At 37.1% G+C, this 16,022-nt stretch overlaps 1 protein-coding gene across 5 annotated transcripts in view; it reads left to right on the plus strand.

Moving 5' to 3' along the window:
* LOC131547520 (receptor tyrosine-protein kinase erbB-4-like) overlaps nucleotides 1–16,022 on the plus strand; it is a 345,752-nt gene that overhangs the window by 183,310 nt on the left and 146,420 nt on the right. For all 5 annotated transcript variants that reach the window (XM_058788156.1, XM_058788155.1, XM_058788152.1 and 2 more), the window contains one exon: nucleotides 15,119–15,305. In XM_058788156.1, coding sequence (XP_058644139.1) covers nucleotides 15,119–15,305 — 187 coding nt within the window. The remainder of the gene's footprint in view (nucleotides 1–15,118; nucleotides 15,306–16,022) is intronic.

Below are 16,022 nucleotides of genomic sequence, written 5' to 3' on the forward strand. Positions count from 1 at the left end.
CCCGGGTGAGGAGACCTTTAAAACCCAAGGAGAGCGAACGTTCTTAAATCGTGATTTAACATCTGCTTTCGAGACAGAGAGTCTGATCTGCCACCTGCCAGGGCAAAGCTCATACATCATTGTCTGCTGCCGATGATGTCATTTCCTAGATTCAGCGACCGCAAAGTTGAAATTTCTTCTGCCTCTGAAGACGTGCAGGGTTCGACTGCAGTGCAGGGCACATTTTGACATTCAGTGCACATTTAGCCAAACCTCAAAGTTAAGGTTAATGCATCAGAAGCAAAGCTGATCATTTCCTGGCAGTTTCTAGACGACATCTTTTTCCATAGGGTGACCTTTCTAGAATGTAAATATATGGGTGATTTTTATTTTTTATTTTAAACCAAGAAGCAAAAATAACGAGGTTCACTGAGTCTGTGAGAAATCTACCAAGCATTTGAAACGGCAGCACAGGAAGTACATCTAGAACTGGGCCCTGCAATAGAGGAAATCCTTGTGGTGGCAGATCAAATAAAAAATGTGAAGGTTTGTCCCGAGCATTCCGATTCTTGTCAGTATCACATATTTAACATCTCAGTGTGCAGAGGACAAGATAAAAAGGAATCGGACACAGACAGACTCTATGTCATCTGAATCAAAGAGAAAATGCTTTTGAAGACAAAATGGAGTAGACATATTCACTTTGACTAGGAGGATACTGTTTGGAATGGGGAAAACTCTTGTTTAAAAAATAGTTTAACCACCTCTTTACCGACAAATCTTAATGGTGATTTATGTTGCCAAGCTCCAAAGAGGAAAAAATTCTGCAGTGCATAAAACATACAAGTAAAAACATACATGGCTACACCACTGTAGCCAGAAATTAAAGGGTTACTTCACCCAAAATGAAAATTCTGTCACGCTACGAGAATACTTTTAATCTTTTTTGCGCAAGGAAAACAAAATTTACGTTTGTCACATGACTAATTGTTGCGTGGAAGGTTAAAAAACATGGACATTGTGAAACTTTTTTGGTGTTTTTTTGGAGCTTAGAAGTATATATCACCATCCACTTTTATTTTATGATTGGACATTCTGTCTGACATCTCCTTTTGTGTTTCATCGTAGGAACATAAATAATACAGTTTTGGAACAGCATTGTTGGTCAGTAAATGATGAAAACAGATTTTATTTTTGGATGAACTATTCCTTTATGGAGAGGCAGAGGGTTTCTGTGGCAGATGCGAGCACATGTTGAGGAAAAAAAGCAAAGGGAAGTGATCTGTATCATGGGTAGAGTCAGCAGGAGGAGATGGCTATCGCTCTTAATTACTGTTGAGCCCAATCAATACCATAGGAACTCAAGCATGGTTCACTGTGGGGTGCTGAAGTGAGAGCTTTTATTAAGTGCAGATAAAACAAATAGATGAATGATTATATTAAGACATCTGAGAAAACACTCTGTTTTCATGAGATATCTCCCAGCAGCGAATCACAATAAATTGACACACACACACACGTCTCTAGAGAGAGGATGAGAGTGCCATATTGAGTGTCATAGCAGTTCTGCTGTTGTGATCTTTAGTCCGCAGGGAAAAGGTGGAAAGTGGAGGAAACAGGATAAAAGACAGACTTCCTGCAGAGTGACAGGTTTTCTTTTTCTCACAGTAATCAAGGCTCTTAACACACAATCCCAGACAGCCTCCATCTTAGAATGTGGCATCCCTGTAAGAGCGCCCACACTTTCCAACCCCCTCGAAGTGTGAGATGAAAGAGTTTGCATGATCCGAAGGGACCACCCACTCAATCAGAACTGGATCCTGTAATGAGCTTCACACCTGTGACTGGACCCGCATACACAGATGTTTGAAGCTGATCTTCACGACAGTGCTTCCCTTTAAACTGTTTATTGTGCAAAGAATCACAATTAGTGCAGATACTGTACATAATGCTATTTTTCAAAGCCCTAATATGACTGATAGATAGATAGATAGATAGATAGATAGATCACAGCTTTCAGTTTGACTCAGTCGAGTATATTTGTCAGAATGTCAATTGTAATGTCAATGTAAATTCTTCTGTATAATTTTGATTCACTAAAAGAACCAGCTCATAAGAGCCATGTTACCATGATTCAGATTACACTGGCGTATGTTTTTATTTCACTACAAAGAACCCACTCAAGAGTTATTTATTTGTGAATCAAACTACACTGGCATGCCTTTTTCATTCACTACAAAGAACCAGCTCATAAGAGTCATTTATTGGTGAATTGAATTAGACGTCGTTCTGGGTCATTATATGTTTTTGATTCTCCCAAAAGAAACTGCTCATATTTCATCATGAATTGTAGTAAGCTGGGTCATCCTGGGATGCATTTCCCAAAAGCATCTATGGACACAAGTTCCATCATTACCAATAGACTTCATTGGAATTTGCAACTATAGCTAACAATGGGGGAAAAAAAAGAAAGAAAAAAACGTCATGGTTTTAATTCAATTAGAAGAACTGACTCATAAAAATAATCAAGAATCAAAGTAGACTGGGCCGCGCTGTCTGTTTTTGATGCAATTAAAAGAACCAGTGCATAAGAAATAAAATAATGGGCTCATAAAAGTAATTGTTCGAACTAGAATTTGTTTTGCTGCATGTTTTTGATTTACTTAAGAACCAACTCATAAGTGAATTGAACTACACTTGCAGCCTTGTTTTTGTGTGCATCCTGCAAGGACAACTCTTGCTGTCATTTTGAACATGGTTATTGTGTTACATTCAGTACAGTCAGTAAACTCACATTAACATGCGTGTGACACTGTGCAACGGTAAAATGGGTCCATGTAGAGCAATATTTACATGACAGTTAAACAACAGCGCAGTGGACAACAATACGCTGCCTGCCCCAAAGTAGTCTAACAAACTGTGCAGTGATATCTGCAGGACACACATTAAAGATTGATCTTGTCATTTTAAGAATGGATATTAGTATTGTTCTGCTTCCTTTAATGTTTACGTAATGGTTTCTGTTTTTAATATCACTTCGAAAGCGTAAAAAAAGAATGGAAACTGCATTATATGTTTTAAATATTTATTTATTTAATTATTTATTTATATAAAGTATCAGTACATCTGGAAAAGCTTGTTTTGTATCATTTGTACACAGATGGAGCACTCCTGTGCCAGACATGTTTCCCAAACTTATTTCAGGCAGTGAAATATAAAGATATCATGTTGGAGCATCAACATTCCGCTGAGCCAGATGGTTTGAAAAAGCATGTTTGCTTAAACAAAGCCCAAAGCTCCATTAATGATCGGTGACATCACTGTAGCGGTGGGCGGCTGTCTGCTCCTGTGGCGTCTACTCTGTGAGAGATTGCGGCCCATAGCAGCAGTACGAAGGAACAGGAAGATTCGCTATAGGAACTGTTTACAGTGCTGTCAGCTCTTAGCGACAGCTCACTCCACCTTCAAAACATGTCATCTGACTCTCTCCTCTCTGAAATGACAGGTTGATCCCTCTGGAGGTGCAGCTATTAAAGCATGGATATGGTGTTTTACAACAAACGCGGTTGTTTCCAATAGTGTGTAATCGTCCGTATCTTGAGACTTTTAGAAGATATGAGAAATATCATTTCTTTTTTGCCTTTCAGTGATATTGCATTTACCATTGCTGTATGCACAAATAATGCACATCACCTCAGCTTATTTCTTCTTGCACACGATAGACTTCTAACTTTATGCCAGTAATCTTAAAGTTTATTGTCTCTGCATAATTTTTTCAGAGATGCAGGCACATTTTAGGTCATTTATACATGTAAGTTTCAGTTAAGTTTCTTATGCTCACCAAGGCTTGATTTATTTGATCAAAAATACAATAAAAACTGTAATATACAGGTGCATCTCAATAAATTAGAATGTCGTGGAAAAGTTCATTTATTTCAGTAATTCAACTCAAATTGTGAAACTCGTGTATTAAATAAATTCAATGCACACAGACTGAAGTAGTTTAAGTCTTTGGTTCTTTTAATTGTGATGATTTTGTGATGATTTTAGATTCTCTATGGGGTTCAGGTCTGGTGAGTTTCCCGGCCAGTCAAGCACACCAACACCATGGTCATTTAACCAACTTTTGGTGCTTTTGGCAGTGTGGGCAGGTGCCAAATCCTGCTGAGGTGGTATGGAAGCCCAGGTTTCTTTGACAGTGGCCTTCAGCTCATCTGCATTTGTTGGTCTCTTGTTTCTCATTTTCCTCTTGACAATACCCCATAGATTCTCTATGGGGTTCAGGTCTGGTGAGTTTCCTGGCCAGTCAAGCACACCAACACCATGGTCATTTAACCAACTTTTGGTGCTTTTGGCAGTGTGGGCAGGTGCCAAATCCTGCTGGAAAATGAAATCAGCATCTTTAAAAACAGTCCAGTCCAGTTCTTCTTCTCCTTAGTCCAGGTAAGACGCCTCTGACGTTGTCTGTGGTTCAGGAGTGGCTTAACAAGAGGAATAAGATAACTGTAGCCAAATTCCTTGACACGTCTGTGTGTGGTGGCTCTTGATGCCTTGACCCCAGCCTCAGTCCATTCCTTGTGAAGTTCACCCAAATTCTTGAATGGATTTTGCTTGACAATCCTCATAAGGCTGCGGTTCTCTCGGTTGGTTGTGCATCTTTTTCTTCCACACTTTTTCCTTCCACTCAACTCTCTGTTAACATGCTTGGATACAGCACTCTGTGAGCAGCCAGCTTCTTTGGCAATGAATGTTTGTGGATTACCCTCCTTGTGAAGGGTGTCAATGATTGACAACTCTCAGATCAGCAATCTTCCCCATGATTGTGTAGCCTAGTGAACCAAACTAAGAGACCATTTTGAAGGCTCAGGAAACCTTTGCAGGTGTTTTGAGATGCATTCTACTTTGAGATGCACCTGTATAGGTGAAATATCATTAACATTTAAAATGACTGTTTTCAAATTGAATACATTTTAAAAAGGTAATTTATTTGTGTCAATGTAAAGCTTAATTTTCAGCAGCCATTACTCCAGTCTTCATGTCTTCACAGTCTGTCACATGATTCTTCAGAAATCATTCTAATCTGCTGACTTGTTGCTTAAGAAAAATGTCTTATTTTCAATGTTGAAAACAGTTGTGTTGCTAATGTGAATGTTTTTACTGTCAATTTAGTGATTCCTTGCTGAATATTATTTTATTGATCTATTTATTAAGTATTATTTATTTAATTCAAAAAACTTTGAACGGTAGTGTATTTATTTATTACATGGCTCTCTGCATTTATATATATATATATATATATATATTAGTTATAATTTTGCTTAAGCATGGCATTCTGCGGTCAAATACATTTTTAATGTCCGCTAAACTCTACATTTGACCATGTCTATGTGCAAGTGATTTCTAACATGGTTTTGCTTGTTTTATGTATTTCTTGTATTACTCTAGGCTTTTCTTCAATGGAATCAGTTTCACTCAAATCAATACTGTAATGCGTTTAATCATATGTTTCTCATCATGGCTGCCCTTTAAAGGTTTTGATCACTTGCTTATAACTTCAGGGTGTGTAGGAGTTATCAGAGTAAATATGAAGAGACAATGTTTTATTGTTTTTTACCGTCTTCTGTAGTCTTATAATAAGGCACTTGCAATATATGGGCTTCACAAATATAAACAGTATTTGTATGTTTATCTCAGAATGTAGCTGTACAAGCAGCAAGGTAATATTCCAAAATGCTGCAATCCATTTCTTTAACACGCAGTATGAAATTACAGCGAACACCTCTCTGTCTGTCATGCCTGCGTCTGAGTTTCAAATATTTGCTGTCACAGAATGTTTTGTGGTAATCAACATATCCTGCAGGCTTTGCTTATCAACGAGCCTGACATGAGTCTGTTGCACTGTCTAAACCAATGAGAATCAAGCAGAGTGCTGCGCTGCGCCTTTCATTCACAATTCCTCTCACAGTGGAAGCCTGGCGTCTCCGTCAGTCCAAACAGATTAGACAGATGATACGCTGTATGTTCTCTGGTGACAGTAATATCCTTACAGACGTTTTATTAGAGAAGTTAATTGGTTTAATGTAGTTCAAAGGTTTGTTTACATTTATCATCCTTATTCATAAAATAATGTCTTTATGAAAAATAAATTAAAAGGGATTGTAGTTTATTTTGTTGTACTTTTGTTTAGTTTGTTCAAGATTGAACGTCCTTCTTTTTTGGTTGAAGGGTGAGATGAAACACATCAGAAGCATCTTTGGGAGATCAAAATATCAACACAAGTATTATTTATTTCAAGTGTCACTATTTGAAGTAAACATAAGGGAGAGAAATAAAGGATAAATGGAGCGTGAGTGGAGAGGGTTCAGGACTTCATAACTCTGAAACATGATACATCTAACAATAATAGTATTCAGGATGGGAATCAGGATTCAGATTCCAATTAATATATATATATTTTTATTACACTCTATATTTATCAGAATAGCAGTTGCAGCAAACACTGTCATAATTAAGTTTTGTATTTGAAGGTGTTAACAGAATAATGTGATTATAATCATTCAGCAGTTGTATTATTTATTATTTTAATCAGTTGTCCTAGTGCTTTGTATAAATAGAAAAATATATACTCATTATAAAAATGCCCATGGAGTTTTACCATTTTATTAATTTCCTTGTACATGTCTAGAAATCATATAATCATGTTTTTAAGATTAGAGATTACATTACATTACATTGTCATTTTCTTATTTGAAATCAATGTCTTTTTGAGGGCCTCCCACTAATGGGCCCCGGCCCCTGGTTGAGAACCACTGCAATATAGTATAACATGGATCACTTGAACATTGAAATATATTTGTGAATGTAGTAGGCTACTTGGTACTTGCCATGAATAGGCTATAACTTGTGGCCAAAAGTAGGTATTTGATGTGTTTAAAACAATTTACCTTTTATTGTTGGCTCATTTTGTTAATAATAATAATTTAACAAGCATTTATTACAAAATAAATAAATAAATATATACATAACTAAAAATTATTTCGCTTTTAATCAGGATGCCAGCTTGTACCGCATTCATAGAAAGTGCCACCTGGATGTTCAGTCAAAAAACCTTGCTAATGAATAATGACTACCAACTCTGCTAATAAGTAATTTTAATTACAGTTCTTAATAGAACTTTTTAGTAATCTAAAGAATGTTTTTTTTTATTATTATTTAAAGAACCTTTTGTGCAATGGAAATGTTTCGTGAATGTTAAAGGTTTTTCATGGAATCATGAATGCCTTTTATTTTAAAGGAGATAAGCATTATAACTGGGCGCATTTCCAGAATTAACAGATAAAAATGTTCCTTTAATGCCTTTAAAAATGTATCAGGGCACCAGCTTGTTCAGTGTTCATAGAAAGTACCACCTGGATGTTGAGTCAAAGAACTTTGCTAATGAATAATGACTACCAACTCTGCTAATAAGTAATTATAATAATCAAACTGAGTATTTACATAATGATAAATATGTACTCATTATAAAACTCATATAGAAATGTAGCGGAGAGATGCTGTGCTTGTATTTTCTAAGGGTAGGATTCATTAGCATAAGGACAAGCAGTGATCCAAACCCCGGAACCTCTATGTATGTCTCCGCCCACCTTTCCAAAAGACACAAAAAGATCTATATGTATGTAAATGAGCACTAATTAGCATAATGGTATACACAGGGGCATGGTGCTGCTATATGTTTACACTCCCTCTTTTATATCTCTCTCAATCTCTTTTTGTCTGGTATGTCCTCCTCCTCGCTCGTTTCCAGCCACTCTTGTCTTCTCTGAACTGGAACAGGTGGAGTATTAATTATGCATTAAAATATACAGAGGACCAACTATGATCCACTCGACTGCAGCCCTGCCACTCGCCTCATCCTCATCTCTCTGTCCATCCCAGCTCTGCTTCTCTCTTCATTCCACTCTTGTTTGAGGATTGCAGGAGTTTATTTCCACACTGAGCACGTCTCGGGGAGTGAAAAGGGGGTTTTGTTTTTGCGGCACACTTCCTCTACCCTGACACTCAACCGCTGAGAAAAAACAGAATCCCTGGAAATCTAGTGAATCTGTCCATATCTCTTTCTTTTACTTTGTTTACTGCTGTTTTCTCTGACTGCTTTTGAATGGAAGGCCCAGGGGGAATTCACTAAACAATTGTGACTTTTGTGCACTGTATTTTACCACAGAATCAAGTGTCTCGTTCACTAATTCCTCACAGTCTTATCAATAATGGTTCCAAAACGGAGCAATTCCAGAAGAACTATTATAGGTTCCCCAAAGAACTCAAAAAATAAAATAAAGCATTCTGAAGTGTGAATAACTTTTTAATAATCCAAAGAACGTTTTCCACTATAAAGAAACTTTTGTGCAATGGAAGGTTCTTCGTGAAACCATGAATGCCTTTATTTGATGGAGATTAACATTATAACTGGCCGTATTTCCAGAATCAACAAACGTCTTACAGAATCCATGCTGTAATTTGAATGGTAACATAAGGTATACTCACTTCAGATGAAGTCTTCTTAAAATAACTTTCCAGTCCATATAACAGAATCTTCACCAGCACTTATTGTCTTTCAAAGCTCAGATGCCCTTCTACTGTAATTATCATGAGAGCTTGAAGTGGACCACTGTCGTCAGGGCTTCCAAACACAATATCAGGGCTCCCATATCTCCCATTCTTTCCTCACACCTCATGGAGGAGTATGAGCTGTATTTATAGATTGGCTTTATCAGGACTGTAGGCCTGTTTCCTTCAACAAGCATCACAGGGGTCCAAATGGCTCCTAGTGCTGGATGTATCTTTAAGTGCTCTATTAGACCACCTCTATAAGAGTCTCTCTCATTGGCTTCTAAAAGCATATTTGGTGTCTGTAGTCAATTTATAAGTACAGCAGATATATGTAGAAATGCTGAGAGAGGATGTATATGTATGTATATGGTTTTTTTTTTCTTCTTTTTTTACTAGGAATATTTGTCAGTGAGGATGCATTAAATTCATCAAAAGTGACAGTAAAAAACATTTATAATTTACAAAAAAAATTAATTTCTGTTCTATTCATCAAGGATTCTTCAACATATCACATTAATCTATCATGTTTTCAAAGATATTAAGCAGCACATCTTTTTTCAGCATAGATAATAGTAAGAAATGTTTCTTAAGCATCAAATCAGAATGATTTCTAAATGATCATGTGATTCTGAAGACTGGAGTAATGAAAATTCAGAGAGATTTATCATCAATAAATTACATTATAAAACATATTGAAATAGTAAATATTGTAATAATATTTCCACATTATTAGGCTATAGTTTTTACTGTATTATTGTTATTACTGTACTTGTGATTATATGTACAACAGACTTGGTGTACATAAGAAAGTTTTTTCAAAAACATAGTATTATACATAATATCTGATATTTTCTGAACATTTTTTTTTTTTTTGTAGCACACAAAAGTTTGTCTAAAAAATAAAGATGAACAGTTTGGATTATAGATCTAACCCTGAATATCAATCATACGCATTTAACTTTTTTCCCCTATGTTTTAGACACGTTTACCAAAAAAAGTCCAAAAAACCCAAAACTTTAGCTTTGAATTTTAAAATCAGAGCTGTATATGTGCGTTGCTTACAAAGGGTTTGTTTTGTACTCTGTAGAGGATTGTTCGCCTTGAGTGAAATTCTTACTCCAAATGCAACAGAAACAAAAATGTTGAAATTTCTAATCTTACATATGAACACAGACATCACAAACAAAGATGCAGTGGCAAGTCTTCCTTTTATTACAGTTAGAAGTGCTCCTGACACCAGAGCATTAACTTTGCCTTCACATTAGAGTTGAAGGTACCTAGATGTTGAAGCAGAATGAGGCATGGCTTTGTGTGTCCATTGATCTCTATAGCTGCTCAGGTTGGATGTATTATGTTTAACAACAGGTGGAAAGAGCTCCTCATTGATGCCACGTCATTAGCTATAAACTGCGCTTGTAATCACAACAAGGTGTTTACCTTTATTTATGTGCTTCATTATTGAGCAAACAGCAAGAAGAAAGAGGGCCCAGTCCTTTCCCTCTCCTCCGCTCTCTTCTCCACTCTGGAAAGTATCGATCCACTGGCTTGAAAATAACAAATTAGTTTGAGAAAGAGGAATTAAATGGTGCTGGAAAGTGAATGCGGGAAGCCAAATAGGCTGTGTGGAAAATCTCTGCAAAGTAATCCTTTAATTAAATTAGGAGAAGTACAACAAAGATGTTGCTGTTTTTTCTCCACCCTCTACTTTCCCCCTCTCTTTCATGTCTTTTAGACAGCAGCAGGTTCCAGAGGTTGCTAGGTAACTGGGATGGGTTTAGTTCCCGGTGGCCAGGGGTGAGGGGGTTGTTGGCAGGATGTGGCAAGCACATTGGCTTTTTGTTGGCCGTAAGGAGAGGAAGAGGAAATGGAGGGACCACAGCAAGGTCAAAGGCTTGGCTAGTGTTTGTGCTTTCATCCAAATTCAGATGCCATGATGCGATCAGAGAATGTGAGTGGAGTGGAGCGACAGCATTTTTTAGATTTTCTGCTCTTTGCTCACTGGTGAAGTTTACCACATAGCCAAATTTGCTTTTTTTTTTTTTTTCTTGTTTATGGGATGCATAATTTTTATGGGATGGTATCAAATTGGTTAATGATATTAGAGAATATTAAAATTGGTGCACCGTTATGATCCTTGTTTGTTGTTAACTTCAGAATGCACATTTTTGTGACATTTTGTCGATAGTATATTACCGATTTTATATACTTTGATTGTTAAAAACCTATTAAAGTTTTTGCATTCACTGCATTTCCATTGTTTCTCTAGGTAAACATGCCTAGGAAATGTAAAAGGAAATGTTTGACCATTGCACTCACATCTCCCAGTATCTTTTCAAGGCACTTTTTAATATTTTCAATTAAATAAATAAATACAAATATTCTCTAGACCTTGCTTTTTTTTTTTTTTTCATTCCACTTCCCCTGTGGCTACCATTTTTAAACTCAAAAACATTGTCCCAATGAACACTATATTTTTTCCATATCTTAAAATATTGATATTTATCACACTATTTGTTTACCATTAATAAGGAAGGAAATGTTTTTTCACAAGTTTGTTAGAGTTTGAGAATGAACAGCAGTATGAAATAAAACATGGGGAAAATATTAAAAATATGGGAAAATATTTTGGTTGTGTGATATTCTTTAAAAATTATAACAATATTATAACTTTGAGAAGTACATTTAATATATTTGTAATAATGTCTTCAAGTAAACCGAACTATGATTTTTGCAGTTTGTTGTGAAGATGTTTCAGTTTGTATTTGATGGCAGTTTTTCTTAAAGTGAATGGTGTAAATCTCATTAAGTGACTCTTATAACAGTTCTGGTGATAAAGTTCATGTCCTCATAAATTGTTATGGTAGATGCTGAAAACATCGCAAGCATCATGCGTGCTTGAGTATGTGTGTAGTAGACTCACATGTAGACTTATTAGCGACATGACTTATTAATATGTACTGAGTAAACATGTCCAGAGCTTATCATCACTATTAACAGTAATATTATTACAATCTTGATGTGATATCATTTATCGTCCAGCCCTACCCCAACACTTTTTAAAACAAGTAGAGAATTCTTTCTAACATGCAACTGCAATATGGCCTGTTAATGTGTTACACTCTTGATGAAGCAGTATCAGAGTTATAGCTAAAAAAAAAGCGTTCTCTTCTCCAGCCCGCACTGCGTTTGAGTACCGAAGTAACACTGATTCTGCATATAGCTGGGTAGATGCTATTTCCAGCTGGTCTGCTCTCCGTACCTTCTCGTCAGAAGTCCTGTAACCCCACTTGACACAATCCTCTCAGCGCACATCAGTGATACCCCACGTACAGGCGCAGGAAGTGCTTCCTGCGATGTCCCTGCAGCTATTAGAACAGTTCATTAGCCCAGATAAATGGCTGAGGCTCTGACTGGCCTTCTAGCGCCGCTGCTAAAAAGAGCTCACGTCTCTGCCCATTAGCTGGACATGGCGGACAATGACAGCGGCAGGACCAGCCCTGTCACGCTGCATGGGTCCCGAGATGAAGCTCACGCTAACTGACGGCTGTCAGTGAGAGCACTCTCCGATGTTAGCGCTTCCTCAGAGCTAATTCTGCCCCCCAACACACACACACACATTCAGTGTCATCATTCACAGCAGGAGGTGCTCTGTCAGAATGAATGAAACTGTGTCTGCCTTAATGACAGGCGCAGTGACGGCACCAGTATGTCACGGCGAGGGTCTCGCGGATGTGGTTGGATGGATTTGAGTCATCCCCATGATCATTATCTGTCTAGTACAGGGTAGAGAGAGACGGTAAAGAAAAGAACAGGACAGAGAGAGAGAAAAGACCCTCTGGCTCATTGTGTCCTACTGCCGGCCAGACTGCTGCCCACTCTCAACACTTCAACTAATGACTGTATGATGAGCCGAGAGGCCTGAGGTGACTCTACATGCGACATTACATCACGACCACTTTAGATTTCACCTGTGTTATTGAGACACCAAAACATTTGAGCAAAATCCTATGGGAAGGGGCTATTTTTAACAAGAAATAGTTTGATGAGGTGACTGGCCCTGACCTAAACCAATAAACATAATAGCCGTGTTTCCTCCAAAGCTGCGAATTAAACTTGTGTGCAAAATTGGAATATCGCATAAAATATTTAACAATAAGCAGTATTTCCATTCCACGAGTCAAAGAGAACAAATTGTCACTTACTGATGAACTGGAAATAAATATCACTTAGAAAAGTATAATTATATATAATATTTTTTATATATAATAAATGATTTGCGCTTCAGAGCGAGCAGATGAAACACAATAAATGCGATCATTGCTTTCAGAGGTGGATGTCTGCTGTTTGGGAACGGAGTCATGTAAAATAGTTCTGGGAGTCAAAAACCACCTCAAGTGAGCGTGAAAATGTTTTTGCGAATTAAAGGGGTTGTATGATGCTATTTTAAAGATCATTATTTTGTGCATTTGGTGTAACAGAATATGTTGACATGCTTTAATGTTCAAAAAACACATTATTTTTCAAATACTGTACATTATTGTATTTTCCTCTATGTCCCGCCTCTCTGAAACAAGTCGTTTTCTACAAAGCCCCTCGTTCCGACAAGCACAGCCTGCTCTGATTGGCCAACTGACCCAGTGCGTTGTGACTGGCCGAACACCACAAGCACGCGTCGGAAATGTAACACCCCTTACCATAATCGAGCTTCAGCTTTCAAAGTAAATATAAAGACAGTTAAAAAATGTTGTTAGCTTTACCATCAGTTCAAGCCCAAAAGGAGAACAGCTGACATGCTATGATTTCTGACAGGCTGTACACTCCGCTGTGATGTGACCCTGTTCTCTTCACACACACACACACGCGCACACACAACGCGTTACTCTACACTGCGCAAAACTCCGCATTTGAACAGTCAATAACAAATACTTAAACTAATAGCAAAACCTCCTTACAGTCGCTGATTCAGAAGCGCCAAGTTGTCATAGCAAAGTCGGAATTTACCTTTTTTTTTTTTTTTCTCTTTTAGAAATAGCCTTTGTGCACATCCAGCCGTGTACTTTCCTAGGTTCACAAAACTGTCGTCCATAAAATGAGTTGCACAAATTCAAACATTTGGGTTGTGCTGTTCTGTTGTAAACAAGTCTTAACCAATGATTTCTAATTGCATCTACTTTCAGAAGGCCAAATAAAATGCTTTTGCTTTCGTATAGAAACACACAGTGTCTACATGACATGGCTGCATCAACACTACTGCGGTTACTGAAACTACGCTTTCTTTCTTTGCGTGCACATTTGGGTGGCATTACGCAAATATTTCCACATTGTGACATAGACATGTGGGGGCATGTTTGAATGAGGCGTTTTAGCCCGATCTGGATCAGCCTTCTCTTTTAGATGGAATAAATCCTTCTGTGGGAGACTTTGAGCTTTGTTACTCTGCAGATCTTATACATGCAAAAACAGCTACTTAACACACTAAAGAAAAAGAAAACAAGAAATTGCATCACATGACCCCCTTTAAGGGATTATTTTTGAAATTTGGTGTTTCCATCACTCGTTTCTCATGCAATTCTTCAAAATGCGAATAAAAACAGGGTGATGGAAATCTATCAGACAAACAATAGTTTTATTTACAAAATTATTTCAAAAATACGATAAAGCCTAGCCCTAATGGATGCCTTAGCCAAGTAAACAGACGAAACTTAGCTATCTGTTTAAAATCATTTATTTTAGTTTTTATTTATCTAGAATACACACAAAATTTTATTTCTATGTTAAAAGAAAAATGCATTTTTTGCATTGTTTTTCTGTATTATATATAATAAATAATATGATTTTGCTTTGCTCATCCTTGTTGGTCGTTGATTTCACAAAGCACATTTTTGACAATTTGTTCATAGTATATTGCAGATTTTGTCTCCTTGTTGATGTTAATGTTGTTTGAAATATTAAAGACTAGTTTAGATTTTATTCCTATATGTTAAAAGAGCATTATTTTCACTATTTAAAAAAATAAATAAATTTGTCCCCACTCACTTCCCCAATTTGTCTTTAATTTCGTGCTTTTCTAAAATTGTATACATAATATTTTGATGTTACTTTTTCTGACTGTTAAATGCTTATAAACACTGTTTAAAAAAGTAGCGCAATTACTTTATGGGCCCTTACGCTTTTAATCAAAGTAATAGAACAAAAATACTTACTATCTTCCCAATCTCGCACTGTTCTCCTACTGACACACACACACACACGGTACAATACAGCATTACTTGAGAAAAATGTATTTGGTCAGAATACAATTTTTATTTATTTTTTTACCCCCACATAACGTTTTGAAGTTGTAGGTATCTTGGTGGACAGGAATTAGCTACGTTTATTTTTTTTTCTTCTCTAAATCCAAATTCTTTTCCCCCCTATTTTGATATCTTTTTTTGATTTTGTTAATTTATTTCCAGCAGTTCCAGTTGATTCTTATTTGTTAATATTATGTTCATGTTTGTTGATTAATGTTTGTGCTTTATTCTGTCTGCAGTCCATTCGTGAGGTGACTGGCTATGTTCTTGTGGCGCTGAATCAGTTTGAGTATCTGCCCCTGGAGAATCTGCGCATCATCCGCGGCACCAGACTGTATGAAGACCGCTACGCCCTGGCCATCTTTCTTAACTACCGCAGAGATGGCAACTTCGGTCTCCGTCAGCTTGGCCTTAAGAACCTCACAGGTACAATATGAGCCTACAAGTCCACAGGTCACATGATCTGTGTGTTCATTTCTTTCTCAGTCCTTGTCTTGCTCATCTTTGAATGTACTTTATTGTGCAAAAAAATGGCATTGCTTTGATCATCATATCTTTGTTAAAGATGGTTTGTCGTTTGCTTTGAAATCCCCTTTAATGCATCGATCCCTTCTGAAATCACTCATCACGACATCAATAACTGCTGAGAACGCGTGTCTGCAATATACAAGCACACGGAGTAAATTTCACTGGCTGAGGCCTTTGTGAAGTTGGTGAGTGCTCTCCGATCTCTCTCACAGGAAAGATAGGGGGAGTATTCATGAATATGGATATCATACTAAATTGATTTCTCACAACTTCCATCAGAAGTGCCTTAGCTGGTGTTTGAGCTGGTGGATGGATGAGGGCCGACGCTGGCAGTGAAATACAGCTAAATATCTGCACCTGGAATTGGATCCATAAAACTCAGTGAGAGGTTTGGTGGGGAACGCTGAAGCTTGACCAGCTTGATGATGGCACTGCTCTCATATGAACCAAGTCTTTATTATAGCTTAGATCTGTCAGTTTTGCAGGAGCGGTAAAGGCCAATAAACTAGCAAAGGCTGAAAGAGCTAAACATTGATTGGATACTGTTTACTTAGTACAGTAAATTATGCTGTAGCACAGTAAAGTTTTGCAACTTTCTTTAGGCCATATTTGTAA

Source organism: Onychostoma macrolepis, chromosome 09 (assembly GCF_012432095.1).
Source record: "Onychostoma macrolepis isolate SWU-2019 chromosome 09, ASM1243209v1, whole genome shotgun sequence".
Taxonomy (NCBI): Eukaryota; Metazoa; Chordata; class Actinopteri; order Cypriniformes; family Cyprinidae; genus Onychostoma; species Onychostoma macrolepis.